Source organism: Solanum tuberosum, unplaced genomic scaffold, assembly GCF_000226075.1.
Source record: "Solanum tuberosum cultivar DM 1-3 516 R44 unplaced genomic scaffold, SolTub_3.0 scf00379, whole genome shotgun sequence".
NCBI lineage: Eukaryota > Viridiplantae > Streptophyta > Magnoliopsida > Solanales > Solanaceae > Solanum > Solanum tuberosum.
In genome coordinates, this window is record NW_006239309.1 from 103191 (window position 1) to 125060 (window position 21870).

The following is a 21870-nucleotide window of genomic DNA, read 5'->3' on the forward strand; positions in this document are numbered from 1 at the left end:
ATATTAGGACATGTATTATACTTGAAAATATTTTTTTCTCAAAATTTACTATTTGTGAGTAAATATTTTGATTTGTTAGTAAATATTATTATTTCACGCTTTACAAACATAAATACATAAAACTTTTTGGTCTTAAATAATATTTATCTTACAAAATTTTGAGTTTTCGTATCAAAATTTAGGGATGAAATGATGGTCTTAAATAATACTCGTCTTATGACCCAAAATTTATTTTCAAATTATGATATTAAAATCAAACTTATCTTAATATTTTATAAACCCAATTTTGAACCTCATATCATATTATTTACGCTCTAATTAGCATAAACTTTTAGAAAATAAAATGATCAACTTTTAAGTTCATATATAATAACTCGTAAATCACCCGAGAAATGTAAATTGTGGCGGATTCAAGCTGCCGAAAGACATGTTCTTATGCACTACTTACCCATCCGCTAGTAAAAACATCATTTCTTGTTCGAGTTGCATGGGTTAAACATGCTGCCAACGTTCATTCTGAATCAGAATTAATCTCTCCACAAAATTTATAGTTGCATTACTTATAGCTTATTAGATAAGTTCAATACGATAAACTCCGCATTAGAAATAATTAGATGAATTCGATCTCTTATCTCTAAAAAAAAAAAAAAAGTCTAGAAAGTAGTACTCCAGTTTTTCCAGAGAGAAGCACACATTGAGAGTCCACATTCCACACAACACGCTTTAATACATCCCAACTTTCTTCTTCCTCTTTCTCTCTCTTTGCCATTTACTGCTTTTTTTACTTCTCTCTCACTTCTCAAGGCTTTTCATTCTTCTCTCTTCTTGTTTTCCACATCTCAACTTATATCAATACATTGTGTTTTTCCATTAAAAAAAAAACACCCCACTAGGCAGATATGGCTGATACAGCAAAATATACACCAATTAATGGTGGAAAAACTCTGATTACAGACCTGAAAACTCACTTCTCTTTTCTTAAAACCAAAAGAACTGTTACTTGTGCATATGGGTTCATGTTTGTTTTCATTCTTGTTACTTTTTTCTTGGCTTTTAGTCCTTCACCCAACTCTTCTTCTCCTTGGTTCACAAATATCTTCTCTTTAAGCAGTAGTAGTACTAGTACTAGTAGTGGAAGTACTTTTTCTGATGAATCTTCTAGATCTCACTTCTCTTCAGTTTATTCTTACTTTTTCCCCAATTCCTCACAGCAACTTCAAAATTTCACTAACCCCAGATCCCAAAACTCCAATTTTGAGCCTCTGAACAATGATTCAGATGATAAAGGTGAAGTCTTGGAAACTCCCTTGAAGCCTTCTGTGAATGTGTCAGCAGTAGCACCAGTATCTTCATCTGGGTTGAATCAAGAATCATCAAGTGTGAAGGATCAGTCTAAAAGTAAGGATTTTGATGATAAAAACGGAGTCTTGAAAAACCCCTTGAAGCCATCTGTGAATGTGTCAGCAGTAGGATCAATATCCCCATCTGGGTTAGATCAAGAATCATCAAGTGTGAAGAATCAGTCAAAAAGTAAGGATTTTGATGATAAAAATGGAGTCTTGGAAAGCCCCTCAATGCCTTCTGTGAATGTGTCAGCAGTAGCATCAAAATCCTCTTCTGGGTTGAATCAAGAATCATCAAGTGTAAAGAATCAGCCTAAAAGTAAAGATTTTGGTGATAAAGTTGGAAACTTGAAGGCAAATCAGAGTAAAAATCCATTGGAAAAGTCACCAGCAAGTGTCAATCAGACAGCAAAATCTGGTAGTGGGAGTAGAGAGAAGGAAATTGCAGAAAAGGGAGTGAAGGGTAATTTCACTTCCTCATTTGTGAAAAGCCAGAGTGATGGTACAAATTTAGATGTGTCTACAAAGAAGAAGAAGGATGAAGATTTGGTTAAGTCGTTGCTGAGTTGTGATTTTTTTGATGGGAATTGGGTGAAAGATGAGTCTTATCCTTTGTATAAACCTGGTTCTTGTTCTTTGATTGATGAACAATTTAACTGTTTTCTCAATGGTAGACCTGATAATAATCACATGAAGATGAAATGGAAGCCCAATGCTTGTTCTCTTCCAAGGTAATCTTTTGCTATTTATGCTGAGCTTAATTCTAATCATAATTTTATCTGATCTATGAGCTTAAATGATCCCAAAACTTGTTCGGGACTAAGGTGTAGTTGTTGTTGTTTGAACTCCGAATTGGCACGAGTTTGAGCTTAAATGAGGCAATGATGATTCATATAGCCGATCTCAACTTGTTTGGACTGAGGCGTAGTAGTTGTTGTTATGAACTCCAAATTAGGCCGACTTCAACTTGTTTGCGACTGAATATGTTGTTGATGAGATCATATGCTTCTTGAGTTTTCAATCACTCAAGAAAATCCATTGCTTGTAGAGGATGACATTTTTCATTTTTGTTCATTGTCTGTGAGATTTGATCTAGTTCTATAATTAAACCATGATTTCTTTATCTCAAGGTTGATCTTTTTCATCGATTACGTTGTAAATTAATCTTATAACAGGCTATTTGTACTTGTTTTGCTTCTTTGAGATCGAATCAATACAAGTATTCTTGAAGTTTTCTAACCATTGATTTTTGGAACTTGTTGACAGATTGAATGGAACTCATATGCTGGAATTATTGAGAGGAAAGCGATTAGTATTTGTCGGTGATTCGCTCAATAGGAATATGTGGGAATCCCTTGTTTGCATTCTTAGAAACTCTGTCAAAGATCAGAAAAAAGTTTATGAAGAATCTGGCAGACAACATTTTAGGACCGAGGCTTCATATTCATTTCTATTTGAGGTAAGATACCATACCCGTGTCAGAGACATTTTTGAAGAGTCCGAGCAACATAGCTACTATTAGACTTCGTAATCATTATATGTTCATAATCTAATGACATCTTTAAATTTTTCGATAATTCAGGAGTATAATTTCAGAGTGGAGTTTTTTGTATCTCCATTCTTGGTTCAAGAATGGGAATATGCAGATAAAAAAGGAACGAAGAAGGAAACACTTCGACTTGATTTAATCGGACAGTCTGCTGATAAATATAAAAATGCAGATATCTTAATCTTCAACACCGGCCACTGGTGGACACACGAGAAAACTTCGTTGGGGTAAGATTTATTGTTTTTTTTCTCAATCAATATGTATAATCTATAGTTGTTTATGCTTTAAGAATATAGTTTTACATTAAACAATGATGCATGTTACAGGAAGGACTATTATCAAGAAGGAAGTCATGTGTACAACGAATTAGATGTTCTTGAGGCATTTCGAAAAGCTTTAACAACATGGGGAAGATGGGTTGATTCCCATGTAAATCCTAAGAAAACATTTGTTCTCTTCAGAGGTTATTCCGCGTCTCATTTTAGGTAAATCCAAGTTCTCTTCTCTATAGTAGTGTCGTTAGTCATCGGTTGATTTCACGTTTGGTTTTCACCTGCGGTTACTAAACTTTATTCACTATAACAGTAAAGTCACAAAACTATCTTTTGTTGCATTAAAGTACGTGTAAATTGCTTAAACAATGACTAGAAGGTTATATTCCCGATGTCGGGTAATTCTTTTAATAATATTTCTACCATTTAATATTATTTTGAGCCAGAAATTTAACCTTTGGTTCATTTGTATCATTTGAGCAATTCACACCTAGTTCAGTTACTTTAATGTGACAAAAATTAGTTGTATGATTCTACCATTACCACGGATAAAGTTAAACAACCATTCATGAAATTAACTTGTTCATCCATAACCTATTTGTTCTGTTGCCCTATGTTTGCTCGGACTCTACAAAAATGTTATTGTTGCACCCGTATCGGATCCTTGATCGATGCACTACTTTGGAGGATCCAACAAGCACTTGACAACATTTTTAAAGAGTCCGAGCTACATAACTTTTACCTATTAATATTATATCAATACAACACAGAGTGTAATCCCACAAGTGGGGTCTGTGGGAGGGTAGGATGTACGCAGACATTAGAAAAGTAGTTTCCGATATAATATTATATCATTGTTTTGCTTAAACTATCTTCTTTTTTCTTCATAGCGGCGGACAATGGAATTCAGGTGGAGCTTGTGACCATGAAACAGAACCAATCAAGAACACAACATATCTAACACCATATCCATCAAAGATGAATGTATTAGAAAGAGTTTTAAAAGGGATGAAAACTCAAGTCTCATATCTCAATATCACAAGAATGACAGATTTTCGAAAAGATGGTCATCCATCAGTATATAGGAAACAAAAATTTACAGTTGAAGAGAAGAAAACACCATTGTTGTTTCAAGATTGTAGTCATTGGTGTCTCCCTGGTGTGCCTGATGCTTGGAATGAGTTGCTATATGCCAAGATTTTAGTAAATCAACATCAAAAACAACAAGACGACAAGAAGTCGTAGAGGGTCGGGTCCATTATTCATCGAGTGTCACACTAGTAAGCCTCATTGACCCTCAGGAATTTCTCGATTATATATACAAGAATATGGGAGAGTATGTTTATAGACTATATACGCGAGAGTTGAGAAGCTTCCCCCATTCTTTTCGTGAAGGGGAGCCTTGGAGCAACAATAATGTTGTCTTCATGTAATCTATACATTACTGGTTCGAGCTGTGGAATCAGATGCTTATGTTAGGGTAGACTACCTATATCACATTATGTAAATTATATTCTTAAATTATTTACATTATTTATTTTGAATAATTTAGAGAATCATAAGATTAATCGTGTTTGGGATCAGGGGTATTGTATACATTTTTTTTTAATACAAAATTGTTGTTTGTGACATAGCATTTTTCTTAATTATTGTGCGTAATTAAGGGATCTAATTAAAAGTTCCATATTACACATGACATCTCTGCTTGACAATGAAAATTAGTTGTTTGATTAGAGAGCTTGTCGTGTTGGACTGTTTAGGAAAAAGATGGTTAAAGTATTTCTTAAATATTTTAATTCTGTTTACTTTTCCTAGTTCACATGGGATGTTTTTCTATTAGTGTTCTAGTTATTCATACAAAAATAAAATAGAAAATTCCATTTAGTATAATTTAACCAGGTATTATATATTTTACTTTATATGAGTATCTTATTTTTCTAAGGTTAACATATTAAATTCACTGTAAAAGTTAAGTCAAACCAAATCTAATATCTTAATCATGAAGACTTCTAATTAATTACTACTCCCTCTCCGTTTCTATTTATATGTCGTCTTTACTAAAAATAGATTATTCTAAATGAGTACTACTTCCGTCCACTTTTAATTATCATAGTTTTCTTTTTTAGAGTCAAATGTTAATAACTTTGACTAACATTTTACGATATATTTTTTCATCATATTAATATGCAAAAAATTGGAATTTATAGTACTTTTTGTATAGTTTTTGAATATCTAAATCTTTTGTTTAAAATATCGAATTAATGTAATCTAATTTAACTTTGAAAATTAGTCAAATTGATTTTGCGAAAAACACAACATGACAATTAAAAAGTGGACATAGAGAAATTTGTCATTTCACAAAATCAATGCTTAAATGACACTATACTTCCTATTTTACCCTTGTGAGTTATTAACCTTAAAAATATACATTTGACCAACATAAAAAAATTAAATAAATAATTCATGTCCATTGGTCAAATTAATTAATCAAAGTAAATTAATTCATGTTCATTGATTGAAAATTTGGCTTAAAACATTAAATGTGAGTAGAATATTAAACGTACTTAGTTTCTTAATACACGTGAAATTTAAAATGATAGACATATAAATAAGAACAAAGAAAGTGTGTTTTATTGGATTTAGTTTTTCGTATGTTAACTTGAACGTCGTAGAATAATAACATGTAAAAAAGTAGATTTTTCAGTGTTTCAAAACTATCTTGAATACACTTTTTCGGGGAAGGAAAAAAATGATATTATATATGTAACATGTTTAAATAAAAAATTACTTTAAAAAAAACATTATATATGTAACATATTTAAATAAAAAATAAGCAAATCCTACTTTTAAAAAAAAATCCTATTTTGGGTGGATTAAAAAAAAAAGTCTTATATAAATTAGTACAATATGTGTTTTGGACCATATTTATGGTATATAGCTATTTATGGGTTGTCTTCAACTATTTTGGATAAAGTCATCCAATTGCCCAATTTGAATTGATCACTTCATAGGGGACCATGCAATTTAATGCAGTTAATTGTTCATGAATTTAGCTTAGATTACGTATCATTTTTGGACTAAAACTGTGGCGATTCAATGCACGTATGGTTTATTTTGATAACATTATTGAGCGCAAATGTGCGTATCATGTAAATCTATCATATTCCTTATAAAACTCTTTACTTCTCTCGTTTTGATATGAGATTCACCTAAGGTATAATATGCATCTTTATTTGGAAGTTTATTAGCTTAGGTCCGTCCTTCGTTATGAATGTTGCATACACCCCTCTTAGGTACTTGGTATTCTTGTTGAGTTTTTGTCCCACGATCGTTCTAAGGGAGTATCATGCTCTGATATCATATTTATCACGAAACCCAAGCTCATGACACATATTATCTGTTTTGGCCAACATATTCTAAGAATTTGTTCCTCACATTGCACAATCATCGAACTTAAAAGCGGATGTATCGTATAAACTTGTACTTTACCTTACAAAAATATTTACTTTTCTCTTACATTTCAAAGATTCGCCTAAGATGTAAAATACAGACCTTCTTTAAAGGTGGGAGAGACCTATCAATATTTCTCTTTGGCCCCCTTTGTTACGAACTGATACACATGATTCTCAACGCATTTTATTGACCAATACACCACACCTCGATTTGTGACATGAAAGAACTAGTTATGTAGGAAGCTTCAGCCTTCATGTAAGAATTTGAAATCAACCAAAGATCATGAAACAAACAAAGATTTAAGGCATAGTATTCTGCAATAATCTTAGTATTCATTAATGCAAGATAACATAAAGCTTCTGAAACAAAGAAACAAATGAATGTTGTTCATATCTAAGGTTAAATTTATTGAGTGAAGAGTCGAAAAGCTTAACATGAGCTGAGCTTAAATGAAACAATCAAGATTCATTATAAAGTCCAAAAAGCTCTTAAGCTCTATACTGTGGGTGTTGCTCGGACTCTCCAAAATTGCTGCAGTATCCCTATCGGATCATCCAAAAAGGTACACATATGACGGCATTTTTGAACAGTCAAAGCAACATGCACAATGGGATGCAGAACATCATAGAAGAGTTCTTCAATTATTGAAGAATATAAAGAGGTCCTACACTTGTGAAAGGTGGTTAACTTCAAAATACACATGATGATTTATCCTTGAGATAGTAACATCTGAAAAACATTATCAATATCAAGAATTTCCAAATATTGGAAAAAAGGAGTGTCAAGAGATGAGATAATTTCTGCTATCTCCATGAGTACAATCTAGCACTGAGTACAGCCACAATGATACGATGCATCACCATTTTAATGCTCACAGAAATACCAAATCAAGTAAGCCACAGGAATGAATTATATGGATAAAATTTCAATTTATTGAGGACATCAAGAGCAGGCATACCAACAAAACTACCATTTGCATGGTTATTTACAGAGGTAAAAGACAAATTCGCGCGATTATTTAAACAAGTTTTTTTTTTTTTCTCTTTTCATACGACTTGTAGCTGGAAAGCTTGGACCTGTCGGATAAGGAAACTAATGGTAGAAGACTAAGCAGCAAACTGGAAAAGGTATCATGAAACTCAAGGAAAAGAGTACATTTCCTACCGATACGCCTAAAGAAACTCAGAAATATCAATGACATACGGGGAATGGGGGGGAGGGGTGTGCTTGGGAGGCCGAACATGACAAGAAGAACGCAAATCAGTTTAGCCTCCTCCTCCTAGGTGCACGTGAATCTCCACTATCCACATCTGAAATTCTGGAAGCATCGTTTCTTCTTCTGGAAGATGATGTAGAAAGGGACACCCTAGAATCTATTTCTGCAGCAGTATCCACTGTTTGACTCTCTGAGTGTATAACAGCAGCAATACTCGAAACAGAATCTCTATCTTCAACTGGTAGAGGCTGCTCCTGATTTCTCTCCACAGTGCTACTACGGAAGTATGGCTCAACCAGCCTTCCACCAGAACCAAAGGCAGAAGCAAGATTGGCATAATTAGCAGCTCGATGTGAATTTGATCTACGGAGTAAAAGAGAGGAAAGACGACGGGTTTCCCACACATCAGAGTTAGTTGGACTGGTCTGTGTCAAGTCAACCACGTCATCAGAAGGCAGAACAGGATTCTGTTCTCTGCGTCCCCTGGAAGTAAGAATACGGTTGAGCAGTGAGCTGCTTCGCTCAGGTAATTCATGAGAACCTTCAGAATTTTGTTGTTGTAGCTGAGACAAATCAAATCTACTGCCAAGACGGCGAATCATTTCTTCCATTGGAATGGTGAATGCTGTCCTTTGAATAGTCTGCCTCCAGCTCTCGACTCGCCTTGCTTGAGGCCTATGAGGGATTTTCAGAGTTGAATCCTCTTCAGGCTCTCGCACATTAGTTCCACGTCCATAAATTGGGATTACATTCTTCATAGTCACTTCCCCTTTACAAACAGGGCATTCCTTTGCATCTGAATGGAGATGTAACCACCGATAAAGACATGGCCAACAAAACAAGTGACCACAACAAGTCACAACAGGTTCTTTCGACAAGTCCAGACATATATTGCAATCAAAGAAGCTTCCCCCCTCCTCACTAGTAACCTTTTCACTGTCTTCTTTTTTCCCCAGAATCTCATCATGTGAATACCCGTTATTGTTATCGCATGTATTTTCCACCTCCGAGGGTCTCTCCTCAGTAACAACATCATCTGTTTGTGATTCACTCCTACCAATGAACTCCATCGCAATACTTCTAGCTTCTGCAGGAACAGGAATGTTTCTCAAAGCTGACCGCCATCTGCTCCTCCTTTGCCTAACAACTTCCCTAAATCGATAACCATCTAACAAATCCTCTAAATTCATATCCTCAATGGGAAATGTTGCTGGAACAGGCTCAGAATCATCAGTAGGACTTTCAACAGGTCCCAAATTCAGATCAAGATTCATCGTATTTGGTGTACTATCCCCCATGGCAATTCAACCAACAACAAAAATAAAGAGCTACAACATGCTCCAATTTCCAAGCTAAACCATGTAAAAGACTCGAGCTTTCCCACTATACCAAATGAAAAAAAAAAAAACAAGATTCCCTTTTAAATCAATTCAAATGAAAACCCTCAAACTTCTACTACTATTCCACTCAGAAAAATCAAACCCCAAATTCAAGCAGCTAAAATTTGAGCAGAAACCCTAACATTTCTCAGGTCAGAACAAAATCAATTAAAAACCCCCAAAATTAACATAACCAACAACCAAAACCTAGAGCAACAATTCCAAGAAAGGTGTAATCTTTTCTGGGTAAATCACATTAATAACAAAAACCCAACAATTAAACACAAGAAAATCGAAAAGGGTCACTAAGATTGTGAGCCTAGATGAGAATAAAGTTCTACAATCAGCTGAAAACCCACAATTTAGAACCCCTTTTTGTAAAATTAAAATCAAATTAAATTTTAGGGTTTTTTGTTTAACAAAGTAAAACAAAAAGATAGAGAGAGAGAGAAAGAGACCTTGAGCAGCAAGATTGGATTTTGATGAAAGAAATCAGGTATAATTGCTATGAAATTAGCAAAAATTTCAGTTGATTTGCCATGTCTGAGTGAATTAGGGATCTGGTCCACTAGTATAGAGAAAGAGAGATTTTGGTGTCTAATTCGGGTTAAATTCCGACCCGAGAAAGTAGAGAGAACAGCTCAGATACAGAGGAAGGTGAAGAAGGGTTGGGGTTGGGGATGGGGGTGGGGTTATTGCCTAAGCACACGTAAGCAACTTTTTGGTAATTTTCTTACATCCCAAAATTTGGGGTGTCCCCAAATTCATGCCATGTCATCATCCACGTAGGCAAGTGGGTCCCACTTTTCACTTATTCTTTTATTCGATTTTCAATCTAGTGTCTGATACTTGTGTTGGAGTTTGATCGGGTAGTGTTCTCTATTTAAGTTTTTTTCCCCCATATATGGGGTTTGAAGAATTTTTCAATTATACAACGTTGAAATTTCTAATTGCAAAAGAGTTTGATCGGATAGCGTTCTCTATTTAAGTTTTTTTTCCCATAGGGTTTGAAGAAATTTTCAATTATACAAGGTTGAATTTTCTAATTGCAAAAGATTAAGAAAGGGAATTGGACGTGTGAATAAGGTTTCACGGTTAATAGTTGAAGAGAAACTCAACTTATATAAGGTACATATGGATATTGTTAGTGGTGTGAGATTTGTTTAGGAAAATTGTATAGGTTTAATTCCAAATAGATAATATTACACTATGTTAAATGTATATTTTAAAATTATTTTAGTATAATAACGATTATCAGAGTCGATAATTTTGATAAGATGAGTATGAAGATGATAGAGTATTGGTGTGCGCTCGACTTACTATCTTTGTTGGTCTATAGATCGATTTTGTAACTATCTTTATCGATCTATAGGCCAAATTTATAACTATCTTAATCGATCTATAAATTAATTTTGTAACTATTTTTACCTTAACATAAATATACAAGAAAAAATTATGGGCTTTAATAATCATAAATTTTCAAAATGATGCACCGTGAATTTTCAAACTCAGAAATTCTGAAATTGAAAATGCGTCTCTTGAATCTTAGTTTGTGGGGAAAAAAATGTATTAGATATGTGGATAAAATTTCACATTGCTAATAGTTAAAAAGATAAAGACTTATGGAAAAAATATATATGCAATTTTAGCTTAAAATGAATAATATTATACTATATTAAATGTATTTTAAAATTATTTTAACCCAACAATAAAAACTCTCTTATTCTGCAAAAGTTTCTTAGGCCCACCATAACTTGGAAAACTATTAGATGCATGTGAAGCTGCTAAGCTCCCAAGTCCCAATTATTGGGCTTCAGATCAGGGGTACATGGTCAAGTTGAAATTACCAGTTCAATCGAATTCAATATTTTTGATTTTATATATATATATATATATATAATTTAATTTAATTTAATATATACGAGATTCTAATTAAATGCATGATTTCAAAAGAATGCATTCATCAACGATATATAGTCTAAGTTGAGGAAACTATATTCAAAGAAAAAAAAAATTTGACTTGAAATAATGGTGAAAGAAAAACGTAATTATTGATAGAATTTAACCAAACACAATATTTTCAATACTACGTCTAAATATTTATGTGAAAGATTACCAAAGATTCAATGTATACGGGATCTTAAAATTCGTATAATTCTAAAATTGTATTGAGTTTAGTGGTACATAATTTTGTTTAAGAAATAATAATCAATAAGAAAAGAATCGTACGTCTGACAAATAGTAATTACTTTGGCTCAACCAAATCCAACGTTTTCGATACGATGTTTAAATATATGTATGAAAAAATCACTGAAATTCCAATATACATAAGATTTCAAACACATTATTTCAAAGTACAATAAATACATAAAGTTCAAACACATCAAATAGAAATTACACACAGCCACAACGTAACCCTCAAATAATTATTAATAATGTTACATAAGATAATTAATCTAAACAAATACTAAAACTTCTTTTAATTGACTCTCTTACAATCTAATCTAATTTCTCCATTAGTCCCTGTTAATGGACTAATATTCCCCATATTAATCATTGACTCCACAAAGCTCTGAAAAAAGACATTTTGGTCCCTGCTAAATGTGTTAATAATATTGGTAATTTCTGATGCACCATTTTTTGAAAATAATTTTTGATCTGACTCCAAAAGGCCTTTATTATTTTGCAAATTTGCAAAATAATTGTTATCAAATTTATTTGGAGTTGTAAGATCAAGATTAGCCAAAGGAGTGTTACTTCCTTTTTTTGGACATATTTTCATTAATTTGGCTAAATAATTAGTGTTTAATGTTGGATCAGGCTTTCCAGTACCATTAAAATTGTAAAGCCTCTGTCTAAATAAACGACATTGGGCACGTCCAAATGTGTGAGCACCTAATGCCAAAATAAAAATAAAAATTAGCGACGAACGACATAACATTTGGCGATGAGTAAACATGCTTGTACAACTGATATATCTAACGATAAATTAGGTAGCTAATTCTTGACTTTTTTTTTTATATATAGTTCTTGAGCCGAGATTTGTGTATTCAACCTAACTTATTTACGATTGATCGAGATATAGCTATAGTTGATATTGTGAAAATGTTAAGTATGATATACTGATTTGTGAGTGAAAAATATTTATATGGAAATACATACATTAAAGATTAATAATGACTATGTGTAATAAGTCGTTGGATCAAGTAATATGAAGTTATTAATTAAGATTAGAAAGGACAATAACTTCTACCATAAGTGAAAAAAGTCGTCTACCCCCTTTTAATAGACAATGTTTTCAATATCTATGATAATCAATTATTAGAAAATGATTTTCGTTATATCAAAATTCAAACATGTCATAATCATTGATTCAACTTATATACATTAAAAGCTACACATAATTCTTTATATAATATTTTAATAACCTATTTGATTTTTATATTATATTTTTATTTTTACTTATAATTATCTTTTAGATGATCTGATATATACCTGATAACGCGACTAGATCAGTAATACTAAGGCCAACAGCAGAAAACTTTGTAGTAATTTTATTTATGCTTTCAAAAGGAGAAGGAATAGAAATATTAGCTCCTCCTTGATTTGCTCTTCTACTATCTCTTCTCCCTAATAACACATTCCATGAAGGACCACCTGCCTGCACCCCATTAAAATAATCAACAACAAAAATAAATTAACAATATTGGTCAAAATTTTATATTTATGTTCGAAAGTTCATTTAATATACATCGATGCTTTATTAAAAATTCAACAATTAAACTGCCTTTCAAAAATTCATAAGATATTTAAATTCGAAATTCTAACTCTGTCTTTGTTCCTTAAACAAGTTTTTAAATATTCTATCAATATTTTAAATACGTATTAAAGTCTAGTATCACCAAAAGGTCAATAAAGTGTTTGTTGGTTTTTTTAATTTTTGAAGAATCTGACACGAATGTATTTTGTACTTTAAAATTATATTATATTAATAGAAGTGAATACTATTACATACCAGAGAAACGGATGATTCAGCAGCAAGAGCGAGAATATCAGCACAAGAGACAACACCGGGACAACAATTCTCAACAGCAACCTTAATGTTATCAACAACATTAAAACCCCTTACGGAATTAGCATTTGGAGCTGCATCTTTTTCACTTACTATATTTGTTTTTGCATTATTATCCAACAATATTGATGCATCACATCCCTAATCATTCACCAGAAAAAATAATAATTAATATCCTTAATATAACGTTGTGAGTTTGAAATTTAAAATTTAAATGTACGTTGTGAGTTCTAAATTGATCGAACATGCTCAAAGTTCTAATATGTATATATTATACTTTTTTTAACTTGAAAAATTATGATTGGATCTGTTACCGCCAATAAGAAATTTAGAAATAGAAATTCGATAATAAAATGTTGGCAACATTTACGTACATTAACAAAGCAATCATGAAAATGAAGTCGGAGGAGACTAGCACCAATACGTGCATCAGATTGCAAAGCTTCTTGAATAACACATCGAACAATATCCGAAACATTTGGACAATTATTTTGATAAAAATTGGAATTCAATTGAGCATTTGACTTGGAAAAAAAGCTCAACACTACAAGCAAAATGCATATTATTACTGAGAAATTAAAAGAATAATAATAAGAAGACATTTTAATTTGTTTGGCCAAGAAAGCTATATATTAAGCTATAGACTATCTTTTGCTTATAGCCTCAATATATATAGGGAAAGGATTTACATACACTAGTTATTAAAAGACTATTGTACTCGTGATCCTTGAATGTCACGCTCTGAACTGAACAATAGAACTCTGAATAAAAAATGTCTAGTTTAGGATGTGAGAGAGGGTGTTGATGGAAAGTGTTCCACATCGAAAGAGGATAAAAAAGGGCTCTTTATAGGGCTTGGACAATTCTCCTCCCCTATGAGCTAGCTTTGGGGTGTGCGTTAGGTCCAACACTTAATTTGCTTCTCACGTAACATGATCGAAACCTCGTCATTCTTGAAAAGAATAAATCGTAACTCGAATTTGATGCCCCTAAACAATAGCAATAGCAAGAATCCTAAGCTAGAGACAAAGAAATAATTTCACTAACCATCATGTCATAATTCATGTACAAACCATCCTTTAATTATTAAGCATCTCATAACAATTCATTCATTATTTATTATTAGTACACTTTATTCGTCCTAAAAATGTTTAACTTTAAAATTCCCCTTTATCCTTATGAAATATTATATAGTCATACAAATTCATTCATTATAATGTTGATAACAGTGAATCATATGATCCTAAGGGTCGTTATTGTCCGAAAGATTATAATTTTTGAACTAATTTAATCTTGAAATATCTCACTTTATCTCGCGTACCAATTGAATTTTGGTGTTTAGAGGAAAATAGTGCCTTTATTGACAATTTCTTTGTCATAATCAAAAAAGGGAACTGATGATCTTGGGATATTTTGCTTTTTTTTATATATGTGTACAGTACTTCTCGTGATATTAGAAGTAAATACTATTCCTACAATATTTGTTGTTTGTTAATTAAATAGTGGCAAGAAAACAAATGTACTAGTAATATTTAGCAATATGATAATTATTCTAATATTAGTAAAATCTTAACAACTTCTTCAAATTTTAATTATTTTTTTTTAGCATAAAGTATTGAAGAAGATTCTCCATAATTAAAGGAAATCAAAGTGTGGATCTTTTTGGTTCCTTTTCAGACACTAAATTGTATTTAGTGATTCTAACACGGAAAAGATTACTATTATTACTTCTTCCGTTTTAATTTATTTGTTTCATTTTGATTTGACACGAAGTTTGAGAAAGTAATGAAAACGTTTGAATCTCGTGCTCTTAAACTAATGATATATAGAAATGTATTAGAATGTCTTTTAATCTTGTGTCTTTAAACATGTCATGTGAAAAATTAAAATTAAAGATTTTTCTATTTGAAATAAAGAAAATGGAGTACTTCTTTTGGGGGGGGGGGGTTCCATTTGGTGTCTGATATTCGTATTGAGGCTCGATTATATTTGGACTCGTGCAGAGTCTCACATTGGAGGGTTAGCTAAACACGACTCTATTCTCGAGAAGGGAGCCGGAGTGAAGTCAACATAATTCAATAACTTTGGTTCAAACTCTATATTTGTCTTAATAAATTCACTAAATCTGTAATTTAAAAGAACTATAGAATCCTAAACCCGTAAATTAAACTTTAAATTCTTACTCCGTCCATGTTTCACAGGTTCAAATCTAAGACATCTTGATCGATTATTACTATTTCATATATAGTTGGATTGTACATAACTAAAACTAAGATTAAGTTAAAATTACGGATTTGAGGTTCACGCTTTTAATTACCCTATTTGACTAATTGTTTGATTATCCAAAGATTACGAATTTATGAGCTTTGTATTTACTCTTCTAACAATGAATAAACAGTACGAATTTCATTTTTAAAAAAGGATTAATTACTTTTAGAAGTTAATATCAAAGTTTTAAAAAAATTCATGGTAATTAGTAGCTGTAGCTTTGTATACAAACATTTTAAATTTATTCTTGCTTAATAATCCAATATATAAAGTTGAGAAACCTACGAAGATTCTAATTACTACACTGTTAATCCTAATTTATGTGACATAATTTAAATTACACGATTTTAAAAAATAACTTTTGAAACTTAACAAGACAACACAAGCTAAGGTTGAAAGTTGAAACTAGTTAATTCAAATAATTACCCAATCAAAACATTCACTTTTAAAATGAACCTAGCTAGAAAAGTTCATTACAGTTTACGCGCTAATTAAAAGAAGATGAATTAGTGACATAAGTGATTTATCTTCATCGGGACGGATCATAACATACTCTTCACATAATAAATTCACTTTAAAGTTAACTTAGTCACTCGATAAATTATTAAAGTGTATATGAAATCCTATAAGGGTCCATATCTCAATAACACCTTTTGTCTAAAAATTCGAAGTAGCCTTCATATTCAAAATCCAAATTTACTAAAAATAACGAATTTTTACTTAATTATGAAACTTAACAACATTTTGATTTCAAAACATAGTTGAATATTCTGTATTCACGTGCATAATAATAGTGAAATACATGTATAGTATATAATATTTTTGTAATAACAAAATACATTGTATTTGTACATATAATAATAACAAAAGTATTATATCTGTGCGCATATAATATCTTTGCTTAATTGTATTCCTTTTTTTTAAATTTATATATATGTATATATATTATAATTTTTTAAAACTACCGCTATTTCAAATTAATATATGATAAATACCTATTATATTCAATTGGGTTTCTTTGTTTTTTCCTCTCTAAACACATGAATTTTGCCTCAATCCATAATTAGGGCTTGAAATTATATAAATTAATAAAGTGCGGTTCGAAATTAGATGCATAATACAACAAGGTCTTTTATTTTTCTTTCCTTAAATATCTAACCTTTTGTCGTTAAATATCAAATTTTTTTATTTGTGACAAGATTCTAACAATTTGCTATGTACGTATGCGACTTGAAATTGTAAGCTTCTAACTTCTTTTTTTAGTTTCATTGCGAAGTCAGGATTCTAAATAAAATATTGGTACATATTGAATTTAGTCGAACTCGTATTTGTTGATGTTTTGATACCAGTAGATTCTTATTTTTGCAATTTGAATGTTTCAACTTTGTCATAATAAAAGACTAAAACTCTTATGTAAAGTATGAGAATTTACTAGAAGGAATCAAAGACCTAATTATCAAAATAATTATTAGCAATATGTGATCACTGTTGTGTGTAGTGTGTTTAGGGGCGGAGCTAGGTAGGGTTTGACAGAAAATTACACGGTTTATGCATGATTAAATTTATTACATGTTGAACCCTTTTGGATTCTTCGTGTGTTTACTTTTATATTTTGAACCTGATCTTAGTGAAAAATCCTGGTGTGTGTTGTATATCTAGAGGGTAGAATTCACGTATCTATACACGCTACGTGTGGTTTCATAGAAACTCAATAACTTTTGCTCAAAACTTGTATGTATATCAAAATATCCACTATATATATAGAAATATTTGAACGAGAACTTAGTTATTATTATTGTATATTAACTTGAGATCGCTGTTGGAATCCATAAACTTCAACTCGTTGATTCACCTCTGATGCTTGTGTGTACCTGCTTTCTTGATACAAGTTGCTAAGTGATAGTCAATGGTGCTACTTGTAGATTTGTTTGTGATTGTTCTTGAGTTAGCCCCTTATACTCATTGTGCTCTTCCATATCTTGTTGTGGCAGGGTAAAAATACATCAATCTTGCATTTTTTCGACTTTAATCCTAGCTCTTTGTTGCCACAATCTTATTGTTTCGAGTTTTGTTCTGCAGGACTATTGATTGGCAATGAGTATGGATTGCGATTCTACTATGTCCAGTCCGAGTAACAACTTGAACAATGGAATTGACAAGCAGTACCTTGCTTCTCCTATTAAGAATTCAGTGGACAAGTATCAACTTATTCCAGAATTTCTAAAGGTGAGAGGATTGGTGAAGCAACACTTAGCCTCGTTCAATTACTTGGTTAAGACGGATATAAAGAAGATTGTCCGCGCAAATCATGAGATTAGATCAAGTACACGCGATCCTAATATTTATCTTAGGTACAGAGATGTCCGTATTGGTGAACCATCGATGACTTATGATGGTGTAAGGGAGAAACTAAGTCCACAGAAATGTCGACTAGCTGACCTTACCTATGCAGCTCCAATTTTTGTCACAGTTGATTATACAATGACAAGGAACGGGCAGATATCAATGTTAACACAGAAGGATGTTGTCATTGCACGAATGCCTATTATGCTAAGAAGTTGTTTGTGTGTGCTTTATGAGAAAGATGAAGAACAACTAGCAAAACTTGGAGAATGTCCACTTGATCCGGGAGGATATTTTATTGTCAATGGCAGAGAGAAGGTAATTTTAATTCAAGAGCAGCTCTCGAAGAACAGGATAATCATCGATACAGATAGAAAAGGTTGTGTACAAGCATCTGTTATCTGCAGCACAGAAAAAACAAAGAGCAAAACAATTATAAAAATGGAGAAAGAAAAGGTATACTTAGAGTTGAATATGTTCAAAACCAAGGTCCCCATAATGGTTGTCATGAAGGCCATGGGAATGGAGAGCGATCAAGAGGTTGTGCAAATGATAGGAAGAGATCCTCGCTATAGTGCTTTGCTTTTGCCATCAATCGAGGAGTGTGCAGATCTCAAGTTGTATACACAACATCAAGCACTAGAGTTCCTCGAGAGTGACAAGATGCTTACAATGCCTTCATATTATAATGCTCCAGTTGAGAAGGGAGCCCGAGCTTTGAGTATTCTTCGTGACATGTTTCTTGCACATGTTCCAGTCCATCAACATAATTTCCGCAAAAAATGCATATATGTTGCAGTAATGATGAGGCGCGTGATGGAAGCAATCTTAAACAAGGATGCAATGGATGACAAGGACTATGTGGGGAACAAAAGATTGGAGCTCTCCGGTCAGCTACTATCTCTCCTTTTTGAAGATTTGTTCAAGACGATGAATGATGAAGTTAGGAGGGAATTTGATGCTAGCTCCAAATCTTCCGACCTGTTATATCATGTAAAGAAAAGCAACAGAATTACTGTTGAATTGCAGAGAACCCTATCTACGGGAAACTGGGATATTAAACGATTTAGGATGCACAGGAAAGGCATGACTGAGGTTCTTGCTAGGCTATCATACATCGGAACGTTGGGCTACATGACGAAGATCAAACCACAATTCGAGAAGTCTAGAAAAGTTAGTGGTCCTAGAGCACTGCAACCTAGCCAGTTTGGCATGATCTGCCCTTGTGATACTCCAGAAGGTGAAGCTTGTGGATTGGTGAAAAATCTGGCCTTGATGACTCATGTTACGACAGATGAGGATGCGCGCCCTATTATGTCTTTGGTACAGTCTCTATAATTTATGTTTCTCCTGCCTCCTATTCAAGTGTGTAATAATCCAAACAATTTTCACCACATATATACTGCTGCTGAATTGAATATAATAGCTAGGGTAATGTTTTCAGTTGCTTATGTTACAATTTATGTGCCAATGGGGCTGCTTAACTGAAGTTTTTGCTTAAAAATGAAGTGTTTTTACTGTTAGTCCGTAGAGAGTTGGTAAGAGTCAAGTCGTCAAGGTGATCTTAAAGAAAGTGATACTGTTATCATCATCTCCTTAGGTCTTAATGGACCGATTTACACGGTACATTGATGTTGAGAGGTTGCAAGTACTTGGCGGAACAGTGTTCCCAGAAAGGTCCTGATATTAAACATAAATAACTTCCTATTTTGTTGTATTTGTGTTAATAACCATAGCAAAATCCAACTTCTCAGTTTGTGCTAGTATAAGTAAGTAAAGTTCCTACTTCATTTCTGTAACATGTAACTGAACTTTTACATGATGGAACAGTGCTACGACTTGGGTGTTGAGGACTTGGAACAACTTTCAGCAGCAGAACTTCACACGCCAAATTCTTATCTCATCATATTAAATGGACTTATCCTAGGGAAGCACAAGAGTCCCCAGCGATTTGCTAATGGAATGAGGAAGCTACGGAGGGCTGGTCGAATCAGGGAGTTTGTAAGCATCTTTGTGAATGATAAGCAGTGCTGTGTCTACATTGCTTCAGATGGTGGACGTGTCTGTCGTCCACTTGTAATTGCTGAAAAAGGTGTTTCTAGGATCAAGGAGCACCATATGAATGAGTTGAGGGATGGTGTGCGTGACTTCAACAGCTTTCTAAGAGATGGTTTGATAGAATATCTTGATGTCAACGAGGAGAACAACTCATTGATTGCTCTATACGAAAAGGAGGCAACACCAGATACAACACATATTGAGATTGAGCCTTTCACAATCTTAGGTGTTTGTGCCGGTTTGATACCTTATCCTCATCACAATCAGTCCCCTAGGAATACCTATCAGTGTGCGATGGGTAAACAGGCTATGGGAAACATTGCCTACAACCAATTGAATCGGATGGATGGTTTGCTCTACCTTTTGGTGTATCCTCAACGCCCTTTACTGACTACAAGAACAATTGAGTTGGTTGGATATGATAAACTAGGCGCTGGGCAGAACGCTACTGTTGCTGTGATGAGTTATAGTGGCTATGACATTGAGGATGCAATAGTAATGAACAAGTCTTCTTTAGATCGAGGTTTTGGGCGTTGCATAGTGATGAAAAAATATGCAGCCATATGTCAGAAGTATAAGAATCTCACATCAGATAGGCTAATTAAACCACAACGTCAAGGTTCTGAAGCAGAGAAGATGCAAATTCTGGATGATGATGGATTAGCTTCTCCAGGAGAAATTATTCGAAATCGTGATATCTATATCAACAAGGAGTCCCCTACAGTCACGATAACACAAGTCACATCTCCTATGGGCTTGCCGGATAGTGCATATAAGTCAAGTAGACAAACTTATAAAGGTACTGAAGGGGAGCCAACTGTCATTGACAGAGTGGCTCTTCACTCTGATGAAAACAACAATTTAAGCATCAAATTTATGATCCGTCAGACCCGTAGGCCTGAGATTGGTGACAAGTTTAGTAGCAGACATGGGCAGAAAGGAGTCTGTGGCATCATTGTACAACAGGAAGATCTTCCGTTTTCTGAACGTGGAATTTGCCCTGATCTCATTATGAATCCTCATGGATTTCCAAGCCGAATGACAGTAGGAAAGATGATCGAGCTTCTTGGAAGTAAAGCTGGAGTTTCGTGTGGTAGGTTTCATTATGGCAGTGCTTTCGGAGAACCCAGTGGTCATGCAGATACAGTTGATGCTATCAGTGAAACTCTGGTAAAGCATGGATTTAGCTACAATGGCAAGGATTTTATTTATTCAGGTATTACTGGTATGCCACTACAAGCATACATCTTCATGGGGCCAATATATTACCAAAAGCTGAAACACATGGTCCTAGACAAAATGCATGCTCGTGGGAGTGGACCTCGTGTTATGATGACAAGACAGCCTACCGAAGGGAGGAGTAGAAATGGAGGTTTACGTGTGGGAGAAATGGAACGTGATTGTTTGATTGCATATGGTGCAAGTATGTTGATACACGAGCGCCTGATGCTTTCCAGTGATCCATTCGAGGCTCAGGTTTGCAGAAAATGTGGTTTATTGGGATATTACAACTACAAGCTGAAGATTGGCATTTGTTCCATGTGTAAGAACGGGGAAAACATGTCTACTTTGAAGTTGCCTTATGCTTGCAAGCTCCTATTCCAGGAGCTCCAATCAATGAACATTGTTCCACGATTAAAACTAACGGAAGCTTGATTATACTGTCACATCTATTAGCTTCTCGCTAAATTTTTTGTCGTTCCTTAACAATTGACCTTACTTTTCTAATTGCCTATGTTTCTTCTTGGTACTTTCATTTATAACATCACATTTTGTTTTTTTCGTAAGATGATTACCATGCCTCTATTGAATGTAGCATTAGATACAATGATGCCTCTGTATCTGCTGCAAAATGTATGGAGCAGGCGCGCTTCTTTGCAGTAGTTTGATATCGTATTGCCTGATCAGTACTCGATC

The 21870-nt window shown here is 33.4% G+C and overlaps 4 protein-coding genes across 4 annotated transcripts; 2 read left to right on the plus strand and 2 right to left on the minus strand.

Moving 5' to 3' along the window:
* The first annotated feature begins 673 nt into the window (after nucleotides 1-673).
* LOC102599885 (protein trichome birefringence-like) lies at nucleotides 674-4747 on the plus strand. The gene is made up of 5 exons (XM_006362150.2): nucleotides 674-2074; nucleotides 2610-2802; nucleotides 2926-3119; nucleotides 3219-3377; nucleotides 4055-4747. Exons 1-5 carry the CDS (start codon nucleotides 900-902, stop codon nucleotides 4407-4409), a joined length of 2076 nt encoding a protein of 691 aa, XP_006362212.1. The 5' UTR covers nucleotides 674-899; the 3' UTR covers nucleotides 4410-4747.
* A 2779-nt stretch (nucleotides 4748-7526) lies between these two features.
* On the minus strand, nucleotides 7527-9891 carry LOC102600219 (uncharacterized). The gene is made up of 2 exons (XM_006362151.2): nucleotides 9671-9891; nucleotides 7527-9216 (listed from the first exon to the last, which is right to left on the minus strand). The coding sequence occupies exon 2, from the start codon at nucleotides 9129-9131 to the stop codon at nucleotides 7878-7880; it is 1254 nt and encodes a 417-aa protein (XP_006362213.1). The 5' UTR covers nucleotides 9132-9216; nucleotides 9671-9891; the 3' UTR covers nucleotides 7527-7877.
* A 1800-nt stretch (nucleotides 9892-11691) lies between these two features.
* Nucleotides 11692-13886, minus strand: LOC102593546 (peroxidase 15-like). Its single transcript, XM_006362215.1, has 4 exons — nucleotides 13659-13886; nucleotides 13228-13425; nucleotides 12708-12873; nucleotides 11692-12107 (listed from the first exon to the last, which is right to left on the minus strand). Exons 1-4 carry the CDS (start codon nucleotides 13884-13886, stop codon nucleotides 11692-11694), a joined length of 1008 nt encoding a protein of 335 aa, XP_006362277.1.
* Nucleotides 13887-17646: 3760 nt separating this feature from the next.
* On the plus strand, nucleotides 17647-21609 carry LOC102593864 (DNA-directed RNA polymerase III subunit 2-like). Its single transcript, XM_006362216.1, has 2 exons — nucleotides 17647-19218; nucleotides 19726-21609. The coding sequence occupies exons 1-2, from the start codon at nucleotides 17647-17649 to the stop codon at nucleotides 21607-21609; spliced, it is 3456 nt and encodes a 1151-aa protein (XP_006362278.1).
* Nucleotides 21610-21870: the final 261 nt, after the last annotated feature.